Source organism: Rhizophagus irregularis, chromosome 4 (assembly GCF_026210795.1).
Source record: "Rhizophagus irregularis chromosome 4, complete sequence".
NCBI lineage: Eukaryota > Fungi > Glomeromycota > Glomeromycetes > Glomerales > Glomeraceae > Rhizophagus > Rhizophagus irregularis.
Window position 1 is genome coordinate 3,642,311 of NC_089432.1, and position 14,913 is coordinate 3,657,223.

A 14,913-nucleotide genomic window follows, 5' to 3' on the forward strand; every position below is an offset into this window, starting at 1 on the left:
ATTAATTGAATATTATTAATCTACTTGTATATTATGTTTAGTTTAGCTTCACAATGTATTGATCATATTTAAAATTGGATTTAATAAAATATATTTAATTAATAAATATATTTTATAAATTATATGTGTTATAATAAAAATTTAATTAGGTTAAAAGATTGATTTGCTTATTTTTATATAATTTTTAAAGTTAGATATTAACAATGCTTAGCGATCATAGTAAAAACCTATGCTTAGAGCTACTAATAAAAAATATTTTATGGGATCTTACCTATATAAGTATTTTCCAGGGTTCTTATATACCTCTTTCTGGTCTTTTTTCTTAGAAGTGAAAGTTTCATGTTCAATGGTTCCAATTTCACTTTCCGAAATTGTTGAGTGGTTAATGTTAATTGAAAGGACATTCGTTTTGCCTGACATATGCTCTTTATCCCAGTTTTTAGCGATTTTCTGATCATTACCTTAGTACAAACGATTGGAAAATTAAAAATATGTTCAACTACAATTTATCATCCATTTTTCAATTTTTTATTCAACTAGATAAGGTTGCTTGCCGAAACCTAGGGGTTTAAGCAAGATGGCATTTCGCCGAAAAGTGAAATTCTGCCAAAACTATATTAAAGTTGAAACTTTGGAGAAAGGTGAAACTGCCGAAACTTATTATAAATGCCGAAACTGCCAAAACTCTGCCGAAACTATAATAAATATATAGTAAAATTTTGACGAAACTAATCGTAGGATTTTGAAGAGGTTTAGACAAGTAACCTTACCACTAGATCAGCCAGTAGTCTTGAACATCAGGCAACCCAATAAGCCATCTGTGCTCCAGTACTGATTTTGTGACTCAGCCAATAACTTTGAATGACGACAACCCAGTAAGCTCCTGTCACGTCACTTTTTTTCTACTTAAATTCAGTAAAAAACAATTTACTTGTCTCTCTATAGCCATCAAGAAGAACTCATGCTCTTTCCTTCTGAGCGCCTTTTTCACAATCAAAAATGGTTTCAAGAGATTTTATGTAGAAATCAACTTTTAAATCAAATGGCTCAATGTTTGACTCGTCAAGAAACCCTAAGATACTCCATTTAAAAGAAGTACGATTGAAATAATTATTTTTAGACATAAGAGTGAAAAGATTATTTACAAAAGAGATTATTAATAGTATCAACAATATAGCTATAATTTTATATCGTACTAATAATTGATTTGCACTTCGCAGATATATTTTGAAATCACGACTCTAATCTTTAACTTAATGCAAATATCCTGAAATGGACGAAACTTTATTTAGATACATAATTAATCAGAAAATGCTAGAGAGGCAAGTAAAATATATGATGTAACTGATATTATCAAAGAAGGAGGGAGTACGTGAATCCTAGACCATTTAATGCGAGTTCCAACATCAAGTTATTTTTTTGCTCTCAAATAATTTTTATAATTACAGTTGACCCCCTATATAGTCACCCCCTGTATAATCACATCATATAAAATTCCCCTTTATAAGCACGCACACCATATTTTGGCCCAATGTACTAATAAATATATTAGAAAAACCTCTTTTATAGTCACAACATATGACTTTTTTTATAATTACACCTTTTTTTTTAGTCTTGAGAGGTGTAACTATAAAGGGGGTTGACTGTAATTGTTTTATTTCTATCTTTATTATTAACTACGAGATTCTCACCTTTATCTACACTAGATTTCAGAAATAAATTACCCACCCATATCTACAGAATTTTTGTCTATCTATAACACTATCATCTGTACAGACTATGTAAAAGATCATTTCTCACAAGAGAACTTTTTTGAGATAAAGTAATTTTGAATCTACAGTATAAATTCAGAAGATTAGTACAAGGAATTGTTTGCTTAATTTTTCAGCATTATTGCCAGAACAATAATATACAAAGTTTCAAGAATTTGGCACATGAAAATGCTTATAACAAAAAAATACTACATCAGACTTTTGCTGTGCAATTATATATAACGAGTTTAGCATACTCTATATTAGAGATCCTGGGCGAAACTGAAATATTTAGTCATTTAACTAAACCAAAATAGTTTAGACATTTAAAATATAAAGACGAAATGCCAAAATTCAATATTTCATAGTATTTCCATGGATTTTTATAGATTTCCATGGATTTTTAATTATAATAATTACTTATAAAAAAAAAAATAATAAATTTATATTAAAATATAATATTTTTTAAAGGAATTTATAAAACTATTTTATGTATAATATAATTTAATATATTTTTATAATAAAATTATAATTTTATATAAATAAAATTTGAATTAAAAAATATTACTATATAGTTTAGTCAATGATAAAACCGAAACTAGTTGGTGACGAAACCAAAATTTTTGGCAAAAAGAGTTTAGCCAGGTATCACTACTCTATATTACATGTATCATGTGATACTAGATTACTAATTACTGTCATGGACTGCGATATAGCAAAAAAAAATTAAGTTTTTTTTTAGCAAAGCTTAATTTTTTTTTGCTTCATTCTTCCTTTCATTCTTCTTTCATTTTTCTCTTCATTCATTCTTTTCTTTTATTTTTCCATTACTCTTTTGTTCTTTCCTTTTCTTTTATTTCATTTTTCATTTTCCCATTTTCTTTCATAGTTTTATTTATTATTTCTGTAAAAACTCTGTAAAAATAAGTTTTTCACAGATCCATTCATGGAAAAAAAATTTGATAAATTCTGTAATATAAAGTTATTAATTCTGAAAATATTAGCCTTTTACAGAAAAAAGATGAAATATTAACTTTTCCTTTTATTCTCCTCTTTACTTTCATTTTTTCATTATCCTTTTGTCCTATTTTTCTCTTTTACTTTTTCCTTTTACTTTTTTCTTTACTTTTTTCTTTACTTTTTTCTTTCACAGTCAAACCTCGATGTACTGATAACCAATTTATTTATTTATTTTATTTTATGCGAAGCAGGCAGGGGATATAACAAAGGGTATGATTCTGAAGTAATACAACCCAAATAGATCCTACCATCGATTTTCAGAAAAGCCAGAAGCCAACCCTAACTACTTGAAAATAAAAGACCTGTACCACTACCACGTCCGATAAAGGTCCAGGCAAACACCTGGGTAAAAAAAAAGAGGGGAAAGAAAGTGGAGAGGACAAGTCCTCTTTTCAAGAAATTCAGTACAAACGCATAAATCTATTCTATCTTAAAAAATAATACAATTCTGAAAGTTGTAAAACCGCCAATAAAAGCGTAGGCTAAACTAGTTTCTGTAATAAAGTTAAAATCTCTGCTAAAACTACCGTGTTATCTTTATTACCACCCTTTTTCTTCGAGGAATTCTTTGCCTTCTTCTGAGTTTTCGGGTGTTTCTCCTCCTGGTTATTATTTTTCGGGACTTTCTTCGAGGATGTAAGTTTATCCTTCTTCTTAAGCTGATTACTATCCAAATTCTTATCAGACCTACCTGATTTTTTCAGATTCGGTGTATTTTTAGCCTTCGGTTTGTTTTGTGCTTTCTTCAAGGTAGGAATGAAGTGTCGACACCATTTCAACTCCTTACCATCAGGTACGAAAAACTGTGGCGTATTTAAGGCCCTTAGTGTGGTCTCCCAATTCTCGAAATAGACCACAAGTTTCCTCCTTCCTTTACTTGTTTGAATTACTTTAAATGAGCTAGCACCGCACTTCATTAAAAATTCACATGGTTTACGGTCCATTCACAAGGTAGCCATCGTCATATTCTCTGGAATGTCATGAATAACGGCTTGGAACTTTTCATGTTGTTTTCTTTCTCGTAAAGTCCAACTTGCAGAAAACCATCTAACGGGTATACCTCCCAGGTCTGTCGTCCAATATTTATTAAACTGGGGAAGGGCAAATGAGGATAGTGCTATCTTGACTCGAAGAGTCTGATACTTGTGTTGACGTTTAACGGAACACTTGATAGTATTACCCCAAAATTTTAACTCTGCTATTATTTTCTGCAGGTTCCAGGTATACGGGATATCGTAAACTATAATGTCTCAGATTTGCTCTTGCTCCTCTCCGACAGCTTTGTATCCTGTCAGTATCTGTGTAGCCTCTGGTTCGGATGATTTCTTTCCCTTATGGGAATTTTTGGCTGATGTTATCACATCAGGTTTTGCCTTTGTTGATTGGTTCGCGACTTGTTTATTATCTGTAACACGCGCCTTTTGTTTATCTTTCTTCCAGGAGTTTTCGGGTATTACAGTTTGATCAACATGGGGCATTACTATATCAGGCATTGATGGAAGCTTGATAGGTACTGGATTTGGTGGCATTTGAAATTCTTGGCGTAAAAGTTCATCTACATCGGGCTCAAGCGGATATGACTTATCCATCAGATAATCATCAGTATTCTGAGATCCATCGTCATCGTCATCATCATCATCACCCGTATCGCCAAAATTGTAATAGAATTGGGTAGAAAAATTATCCCAAGACTTGGACGCAGCATATAGCGCTATAGAAAATATTAGCAAAAGGGTGGTGGGTTGTATGTTCATAGCTTGAGCTTGTGAAGTGAAGTTCGCAGGGTTGGCTGTTTCGCCAAACCGCTCTATCAGTATCCGGGCTTTATCCTTAGGTACTGAGGGGTTTTTTTCAAATAAGTCCTTGAGGAAACCGTCCTGTACAAAAGAATTTAAGTTGTATGTAAAAGTTTGAAAATAAATTTCGTTAAACTTAGAAACGAAGTCTAAAGCTTCTTCGTTTGGTGTTCGGCTCTTATCCATAGACATTTTTATATTTTATGTAATAAAATTTAATAAAGGAAATTATTTTTTAAAAAAAATTATTACGCAGTTTTTTCATCCTATATACCAATAATCCCCTTTGCTCTTTATAGTAATGCATAATAACTTGTACTGATAAATCACATGACAACTTATAATTTAACACCTTTTTGCATGTAAAATATGCTTTTTTCTCCCTATAAGACAGGAAAAAACTCTTTCTCTTTTTCATTTTTACAAAAAATTCTGCAAAAATTTTTTTAATTTTTTTTCACTTTATTTAAAATTTTTTACATAAAATAAAAATGTTGAATATAGGAGACTTAGTTGGAAATCCCAATAACGCAGAAGACTTTTTAAAGTTTATCTCGTATAATGGATACCAATATTTACATGAAGTTACTGCAGAGCTCGGTTCGTTTGTAGAAAATGGTTTCCTTAAAACTTTATTTGATAAGAGTCCACAGGCTATGAACAAAGCTCAGCTTCTAGTAGAGAAAATAACTTTACTATACAGGCACAGGCGACGAATATACAACCTATCCCCCTTTCACTAATATTTTCTATAGCACTTTACGCTTCGTCCAAGTCGTGGTGATGATACAAAATCAGAATGTCCCTCCACCGATGACAAATTGTTTACATCTACTAGCTCTTCAAATACGAAAACTACACAAAATCCAGTACTTGAAACGCCTCCAATACTGCCTGATGTGGAAATGACCTCTGTCAATCAAACTGTGACATCCAAAACTTCCTGGAAGAAAGATAAACAAAAGGCACGTGTTACAGATGATAAACAAGTCAAGAACCAATTAACAACAGCAAATCCTAGTGCACAAACAGGAAGAATTCATCTGTACCCAAAGCTACTCAAATACTGACAAGATACAAAGAAGCCGATGACCAGCAAGAGCAAATCAGAGACATTATTGTATATGATATTCTACATACCTGAAACGTTGAAAAAATCTTAGGAGAATTAACGTTATGGGTCATACTATCAAGTTGTCAGTAAAATGGCAGCACAAATATCAGACTCTTAGAGTCAAAATAGTTTTGAACTCATTTACTCTTTCCCAATTTAACAAGTTTTGGACGACTGACCTGGAAGGTATACCGGTGAGATGGTTCTCCGCAAGTTGGACTTTACGAAAAAGAAAACAACGTGAAAAGTTTCAAGCTGTCATTCATGACATTCCAGAAGAAATGACGATGGCTACCTTGTGAAGTGACTGTAAACCACAATTATTTTTACAGACGTGCGGTACTAGTGCCTTTAAAATCATACAAACAAGCAAAGAAATTGAGGAAACTCGTAGGCTATTTCGAGAATTGGGAGACCACACTCAAGGCCTTAGATACGCCTCAAGTTTTCCTTAATGATAAGGAGTTGTGATGGTGTTAACACTATATTCCTAACTTGAAGAAATAGCACAAGCCGAAGGCTCAAAATACTCTGAACAAGAAGTCAGGAAATACTGGACAGAACCTGAATTCTCAGAAGAAGGCAAAGAAATCCTTGAAGAGTAAGGGCGTAATATTGTTAATAAAGAGATTTTAGCAGAAGTTTTGGACCTATTATATAAATTAAATTAGTTTAAATTCCTATACCAGTATTAGATAGTTATTTTTCTAATTAGAATATAGCGCATTTTTAGCAGCAGAATTTTTTTTACTTTTTATTCTACTCTATAAGCCCTTGGCTTTAGAGAGGCTTGCCCAAGTTCTTCCTTATTTTTACCCAGTTCATATGGGTTTGTCTAGGCGGCGAAGTTTCACCTAGGTCAAGCCTTTCTCTTTATTAAAGGGTAAGGTCTGGTGGTATAGAAATTTAGTTTCTAGCGCTGAATTAACTTTCTATTCTAGACATAGTTTTTAGCTTAAATGTATTTTGATATATGCCAGTTATTATTTGTACTAGATAGGTTGTACTACTCTCTGCAGAATAAAATAAAATAAATAAAATAAAATAAATTTTTTCTCCCTATACCATTCTTAAATATGTATTTAAAAAAAGGTTCAATAAATTAAGAAAGGTATTTTCGCATTTATTATTTTACATATAATGTCTCAATCACATGAAAAAAGAAAGGCTACTCAAGATTCTTCACAATAAAAAAAAAGAGTTGTTTTAACACATACGCAAAAGCATCAACTCTGTTTGGATTATCAAAAAACATCATGGCTTATCCAGGAGGAACTTGATGCCATATATAAATGCAAGCAAAATACCATTTCTGATATTTTTTAAAAAAAAGATGAGTGGTTGTTTATAAATCTTGATTCAGAAGAAGCGAATAAACAAAGCGAAAGAGCCCCTTACTTTTCTCAAGTAGAAAAAGCTCTTGCAATATGAACAACAAATGTACTTGCAGCTGAACTTGTTATTAATGGTAATATTTTACGTGAAAAGCAAAAACTTTTGCAAGAGAATTTGAAATTGATAATTTTGTGACTTCAAATGGGTGGATTAATAAATTTAAATAACGTTATTATTTGAAAGAATATGTAAAGTAAGGTGAAGCTAAAAGTGCGTCATTAGAGACATTAGATGAAGAAAGAAGACGTTTACATAAAATTATTAAGAATTATGACTTAAATAATGTTTTCAACTGTGAATCTGTGATGAAACAGGTAAGGTTAATTTTTTAAAAATAATTAATTATTATTTAATCTTTCTATTTATTTCAGCCCACTTTCTGGCAAAAAAAAATCTAAAAAGCGGGTTACTCTTCTTCTTATATATAATGCAACCGGAACTGAAAAGTTAAAACCACTTTTTATCCATACATACAGTGCGGTACCAGGACCCCGGAAACTATATATATAGGTTGTTTCAAAATTTAAAAATTTACTATGATCTTTACCCAAGTTAAGCCAAAAATTTACTAATAACGTTACCCAGTTTACTAGTAACCTTAAATCTTTCCTATAAGTGTTACCCAAAATAAAAATAACCTGTTTTAGTTTTTATAACCTGATTTTATTATTAATTATTATAGAAATTAACCAAATATTGTTACTATAACACTAATTACATGTTTTTGTGAAAAAAAATTAAAAATTTCCCAAGAATTTCCTTCTAAACATAGACAACCAGGTAAACTTGCAACATTATTTATATCCAAGCAACTGTTATCAAAATGATAAATAACTTGCTTTGGAGTTATATAAGCAAATATATTACCACCAGATTTACATATTTGAGAAAATAAGTTGCCATCGGTATTGACAAATGTAGCAACTGAAATGTAAAATAAAGAATCTATGTTTGAAACATAAGCATATCGCATAAATATTGATCTATATAGTGATAATATTTTTCCTAAAAATATACTTTTCTTTGATATATATAAAATAAATCAGTTTTCTTTTAATGGATTATTATCAGTTATATTTGCACGAGAAATGTTTGGGACTATAATGAAAATCTAATAAATAATAGAATAAATTATTTACTATTAAAAACTCATTAAATATACCATTAATATATTGAGGTAATCCAATATTTTCTAAAATTTTCCTTCCTATCCATCTTTCTTTTCGCAATCTAATTGTTAGTTCTGAAGTACCATCTTTTCGGAAAAATTCTGAAATTAACAAAATTTTGATTTTATTTTAAAAAATGCAAGCCGAAATTTCTAAAAATAGTTCTACTTTTCCAAGTTTAGAATATTTTTACCCAATAATGAATATGATTCTAATGATTTTAATTTTCTAGGATATGAAAAAAAAAAAATTTTCGATCATTTTTAACATTTATATGATATATATAAAATACCCCCTTAAAAATATATATATATAATCGTTACCCACTATAGTAACAACCGAAAAATGAATCATAAGATCATTACCCATTTTATATAATAACAATCTGGCCCTTACCCAATTTAACAAAAAACCTAAATCGTGTTTATAATAAAATTACCTGACTTAAGCAATAACAATTTTTGATTTTTATAATAACTTTACCCAGTTTACCAGTAACCTTTATATGAAGTTTCCAGGGTCCTGCAGTACCTCTATAACCAACCCAATTTTATAGTTATAATGTGACATTTTCAAAAAAATGTCGCATTAGCAAAAAATAATATTTTAAAATTCTAACCAATAATTTTAATAAAGTATATCAAGAGCTTTTAAATTTATCGGGTTAGATTAAAAAATAATAAATTTTGCTAGTGTTATATAAGTTTGAAGTTCAGGTAATTTATTATAATGGGAAAATTTCGAGAATAAGTAATTTTTGTGTAACATAAAAAAAAGATAATCATTTGATAGTGCTTATTCAAACAAATCATTTTAGCTTATAAACTTACCCATACTTTGTTAAAAAATTTTTGAAAAAAAATTAAAAAAAATTTTGGTAGTTTTTATTTATTACAAATTATATTATGCCTATTTCTCAAAAAGGAATTACAGGAAAACTTGCTAAAAAAATATAAATCCCATAGAAAAGGTTCTGATGATATACTTAATCAAATTACTTTAAATAATTATAAATTATATATAAAAAATTATGCATAATTCTATTTAACATTAAGTATTGCATTAACCAATCAAATTTATATTAAGTCATGTGATTTTATATTATGTCAGCAAAAAAAATTGATTTGCTTAATGTATTTATCTTTTTAAAAGCTATCTAATTTTAAAATTTTATAAAATTCTGACCATTAGATCACAAGATATAAGAGGTACCTATTATAGAGGTACCGCACTGTATGAAAATTCACAGATATTGCGAGGGAAAAAAAAGGAAGATCTACCAGTTAATTATTACTAGAATTTGACTGCTTGGATGTAAGTTTCAATATGAAATGATTACCTCACAAAATTAGATACACAAATGCGACTACAATATCGTAACATTCTACTACTTGTTGATAATGCTTTGGTACATGCCTTAAAAGAAGACTTAAATTTAACAAATGTGACTATACAATTTTTGCCTTCAAATATTACAGCATAATATTTGCAACTCTGTGATGCGGGAATCATTAACTCTTTAAAGTTAGTGTTATTAATAATTTTACAAGATAATGCTTTTTTAATAAATCATAATGATTTTTAGGCACAATATCAAAAAATACTTGTTAGAAACAGAGTTTAAGCATATGAAATTTCACAAGAATTAAACAGAGAAATTGTTCCTTTGAATATTTATGATTCTATTAATTTCAGTACAAATGCTTGGAACTCTGTAAGTCAACAGACAATTAATAATTGTTGGCGGCATACAGGAATCCTTGCATAGGATGAAATAGGTAATAAAATTGAGGATTATGATGATCAAGCGGTTCGTGATGAAATGGAGTTGCAAGATTTAATTAACCAGCTCCTATTTGATGATCCTATGGATATAAAAGAATTCCTTCATATTGATGATTTTTTAAAAAGAAATGAAGGATTAAGTGATGAAAAAGTTATATCTATGGTAAAATCAAATAATAACAAACCAGAAACAGATCCAAATGAGGGAGAACTTTTAGAAATAATTTCTAAAAGAGAGGCTTTAGAATATTTGGATGATCTTGTTGTATTTTCTGAACATTCATTGAATATTTCTAGTGATTCAACTGAATTAAATTTATTAAAAAAATTGAGACACTGAATATTGAAATCTTACATTGATAATTCAAAACAGATTACATTAGATAGTTTTATTCAAATTTTGTAATACAATTTTTTCAAATAATAATATAATAAATGGATATTAATGCTAAGAATTACATTAAAACAATAATTTTGAAGGTTTATATACGATTATGATAAAAATTTTTTTGTACCAATACTGATTCAACATTTTATATTAATATCGGTATATAAAATTTTTATACTATACTGATATTTCGATCTACCGATAATTTTTTCCAAAACCAGTAGCATCAGTACATCGGGTTTTGACTGTACTTTCTTTAATGAAATGTTAAAAAACATTTTAAAAATCATTTTTTTTCATATTTTATAATCAAAATATTAGCTAACATTCTGATTTTTTTTTATTTCATTTTTTAATGAAATGTTTATTAATGTTTTGAAATATTTTTTCATCTTTTTTTAATAAGAATATTGGCTAACGTTCTGATTATTTTTTTATTTTATTTGTTTAATGTTGGCTAACATTTTGATTATTTTTTATTTTTTTTATTTCATTTTTTAATGAAATGTTAAAAAACATTGCAAATATTCTTGTTTTTTTTAATTTCTTTAATTGGAATATTGGCTAATATTTCAATTTGTTTTTTATTTTACCTTTTTAATAAAACATCAAAAAATGTTTTGAAACATAATTTTTTTTATTTTTTAATCAAAATATTGACTAACGTTCAAATTTTTTCATTCTTTTTAATTAGAACATTAGCTAACATTCCAATTTTTTTTATTTTTTCATTTTTTTAACAAAAGTTCCATCTTTTAATTTTAACACAGGCCAATTAAGATGGTTTATAAATAATAGGATCCCAAAAGGACCTAGTAAATTATTTTGTTTAACATATAGAGACAAGATAAATATTTTGCTTGTATTACTTTTACAATTTGATGGTTGATAAGAAGTTGTGAAATCATTTCCCATCTGGCAGGTGAAATACAAAATTTGGAGTATTTGGCATAGTATTTTCTGCTATAGTTACTTTAGCCTGCGCATAAGCTTTATAGCTGATTGAACAAATATCATAATCATATGATATCAATGCCAATTTATCCTTTTCTGAATGTGAGGTAAATTGAGAGAAAAACTCTAAACGAAGATGATTAATTTTAGCTTTTTCTTGTAATATGTATTGTTTATATTGCCAGATCTGAAATTTCTTTCTATCAATATATTTGAGAATTTCATTTCTTCTTGCATGTTCATTCAAAATAGTATTTCCAGAAATACATCTTTTCAAGTGATTATCATGGTAGAGATGGGTGCTATAATTACCTCCAGGTATGAAAATTAAGGAGTCACATATACTACAATATATATAATTTGTTGGATGAGTGTAGACTTTATCATTTTCATAAACTTTCTATACATTGTAATATATTCATTCTTAGAAAGGATTCTTGGATTCTCTTTAAGTATTTTCCTAAATGAATCATGGATACAAGAGCACCACATTTCTATCAACTATTCTTCTATATTTTTCAAAGTTTTCATCACCATAGCTTGCTAGATGTAGCTTAGAATAGGTTCTACTATCTAAATTCATATTAACGTTTTGGTAGATTATAACAGAATATAATGATTTTATTGATTTATACTGTTTTTAGCAATTTTAGCTGATTTAGCAATACTATACTCTAATAAATATCAGATTCATTTTTATTCGATTGTTCAGGTGAAAACAGATTCATAATTTTTTCTCTGATGGCATGATTACTGTAAACAGCTAAACTATAAATTTGTATTACAGGTGACAGGTACCTAAGTTGTTTCTCAAAATCATGAGATGATCAGCTAATCAGATCCTAAAAAAGAAATGTCATAACTGTCATAACTCATGGCGCAGTGTTTATTTTTTTAATTGCCACATGTCACCAGGACGATATTGGCAAAACTTTTATAAAATTATTATTATATTTGAAATACATGTAAATGCTATTTTACTAATTGCTGAGGATGTCACCAGGGTGCAGTAGAATGAGGCGCAGTATTATGCTTCAAATATTGCATAATTGGGATAGAAATGCACTATATTACACTTCCGTTCCACTTTGGAACAGATCACTTTTGCCAAGAAAAAATTTGTGTTCGTGACAGTTAAAAAATTCATATTGAATTATTATTATTAATGGTTTACTATTATGCAGTGAATGTTATAGAGTATAGTTAGATTTGGTCAGTAACATATGAAATATATTGACGAATGGAAAATTCAGATGATTTTGCCAGATATTTTATTAATTTTTTAACGACATTAGGGTACTCTAAAATGTATTGTATCACACTTTTCATAAATTCAAAGACTTCAAGAAATTGAAAGCAATTCCCAACTAAGCGGAAAAACCACAGACATTTCTTCCTCATCAACGTAGTCTTTCTTTCCTCTTAGGAAAATAGTTTTGAGTGTAAAACGATTTTCTATAAAATAACAGTCAAAAGAAGATATGATCTGAATAATAATTAACCAAAAAAAATAATACTTACTGATTCCTTGGATTGTTAATGAATGTATTTTTTTCGCATATTTTACATCATAATTCAAAAAGTTAGGAGTATAGAATTTAACGAATCAATTCTTTCTTGAAATCTCCCATAGTATGAGTATTTAAGAAGTCAGTTGGTGCACTGCTCATTTCTAGAAACACAACCTGACGGCCATCTGACATACAAACTCCTACTATGTCCACTTTCATTCTTTTTTTTGTTTGAACAGGATCCCACTTACTTCTAATAGAGGTCACCCACAAGCCTAAAGTAAAAATTACATAGAAAAGTCAAAAAAACTGGTTGAATTCATAAGGTAAAATTCTTTATAAATTAAAAAAAGTAAATGTAATTAGGTAAGACGAAAAGTAGTAGAGTAGGGCCGGTGTGTTGAGTAGAGTATTGTGATGTTTAGTGGTGTGTAACATAAAGGGTGTGAACTATACTCAAGTGATGAATAGACACCCGGCCAAAACGCTGGGCTGAGCTTGGGCCGAGGTGTTTATTTATCACTTGAGTATAATGCCACATCCACGTTATACTCTACTCAACACCTCCACCATACTCTACTACTATTCGTATCACTCACTCATCACGCTGAGTTGACACCACTCATCTCCATAGCACTCTAGAAATATCTGGGTGAGATCCTACAGATTGTCCATCAACTAGCTCGTGAATCTCACTTATGGCTGTACAATTCCAGCGATAGTATTAGCCACTTTTCCATAGGTAAATAGATAAACTGTACTGTACAGTCAGCTAAACTGTACTGTATGAAAATATTTTAGCCAATCATAACTCATTTTTTATTTATCGTACAATAAAATCTGATTGGTGAATTCTCACTTCGTACAGTACAGTTTAGCTAACCGTACAGTACAGTTTATATGTATACTTTTTTTCCATCCTTAAGTTTATCATCAAAAAATTCACAAATTGAATTTAAATTGCAAGTAATGGGATCCACATTCCTTGATTCATACCAACGAAACTATACTCAGAAATTAGAGGAAATTTAATCCTGAAATCCATAATGTTGGTTGAACGAATTAAAATTGGCGGGGCAATCAAAAGGTCTAACAACAATGGAAACCATGGTGCTGACGTCCAATAAGGTACTAATATCGTTATCATGGCCTTGTTTCTAATTACTTTGGTTAATATTCTCAGAATAAATATCTATAGAGGATTGGCCCATAAATTCATGTGTGTCCAAAGCATTTACTACCTCCGCTCTGGAATCTTGTGTCCAAGAATAATACCTCATCAGTTGCGTGTTGTGAGTTGTGGCGATTTGCAAAGAGGTCTATATAATGTGGTCCCCAAATTCAATTGAACATCTTGAACCAATTGGTCTTCAACTTCCAATCGTATCTGTCTATCTTCATTCGAGAAGCTCGATCCACCATTGAATTCTGAAATTCCTGGGATGTGTTCTGCTTTCAAGTAAACATTCCGCTCCAGACAAACTGTCTATAGCTCTTCCGCTATCTTTGACAGTAAAGTAGATGTTGTTTCTCCTGATGATTTATGTAAGCAACGCATGTTGTATTGTTTGTGCGTATCATAATCAGTTGGTCCTTTAAATCCTTGAAGGCTAGTAGAGCGAACAAGATTGCTTTTAACTCGAGAATATTGATATGAAGATGCTGTTCCATTCTTAGCCATCTTCCATGTATTACATAATCCTCCTGGGACATGCCCCATCTGGAGGTTGAAGCGTCAGTGTATAGGATTGTCTTTGGTTCCTCTGGAATAAGACTTCGTCTGTTCCATAGAAATAGGTTCTTGATCTACCATTCCAATTGTGCGATGCTTTCTGGGAAAAGTTCTATAATACCATTCCAACCTTGCATCTTCAGACCAATGTTCTTGTCTTTTAACAGTACGCGAGAATGTAATCTGACTGGAAACACAGTTCCTATAAGAGAAACTAATTTGCGGATCAGAATTACTGGCTTTTGGCTTATCTTCTTGCATTCTTGTATTAAATCTTTGATCTTGTGTTTTGGTAATT

The 14,913-nt window shown here is 29.8% G+C and overlaps 2 protein-coding genes across 2 annotated transcripts; one reads left to right on the forward strand and one right to left on the reverse strand.

The window, feature by feature from the left end:
- Positions 1 to 10,067: 10,067 nt before the first annotated feature.
- Positions 10,068 to 10,370, forward strand: OCT59_024104 (uncharacterized protein; the record flags this gene model as incomplete). The annotated part of the gene is made up of 1 exon (XM_066135182.1): positions 10,068 to 10,370. The coding sequence occupies one exon, from the start codon at positions 10,068 to 10,070 to the stop codon at positions 10,368 to 10,370; it is 303 nt and encodes a 100-aa protein (XP_065991231.1).
- Positions 10,371 to 11,322: 952 nt separating this feature from the next.
- On the reverse strand, positions 11,323 to 11,955 carry OCT59_024105 (uncharacterized protein; the record flags this gene model as incomplete). The annotated part of the gene is made up of 2 exons (XM_066135183.1): positions 11,323 to 11,674; positions 11,852 to 11,955. 2 exons carry the CDS (start codon positions 11,953 to 11,955, stop codon positions 11,323 to 11,325), a joined length of 456 nt encoding a protein of 151 aa, XP_065991232.1.
- Positions 11,956 to 14,913: the final 2,958 nt, after the last annotated feature.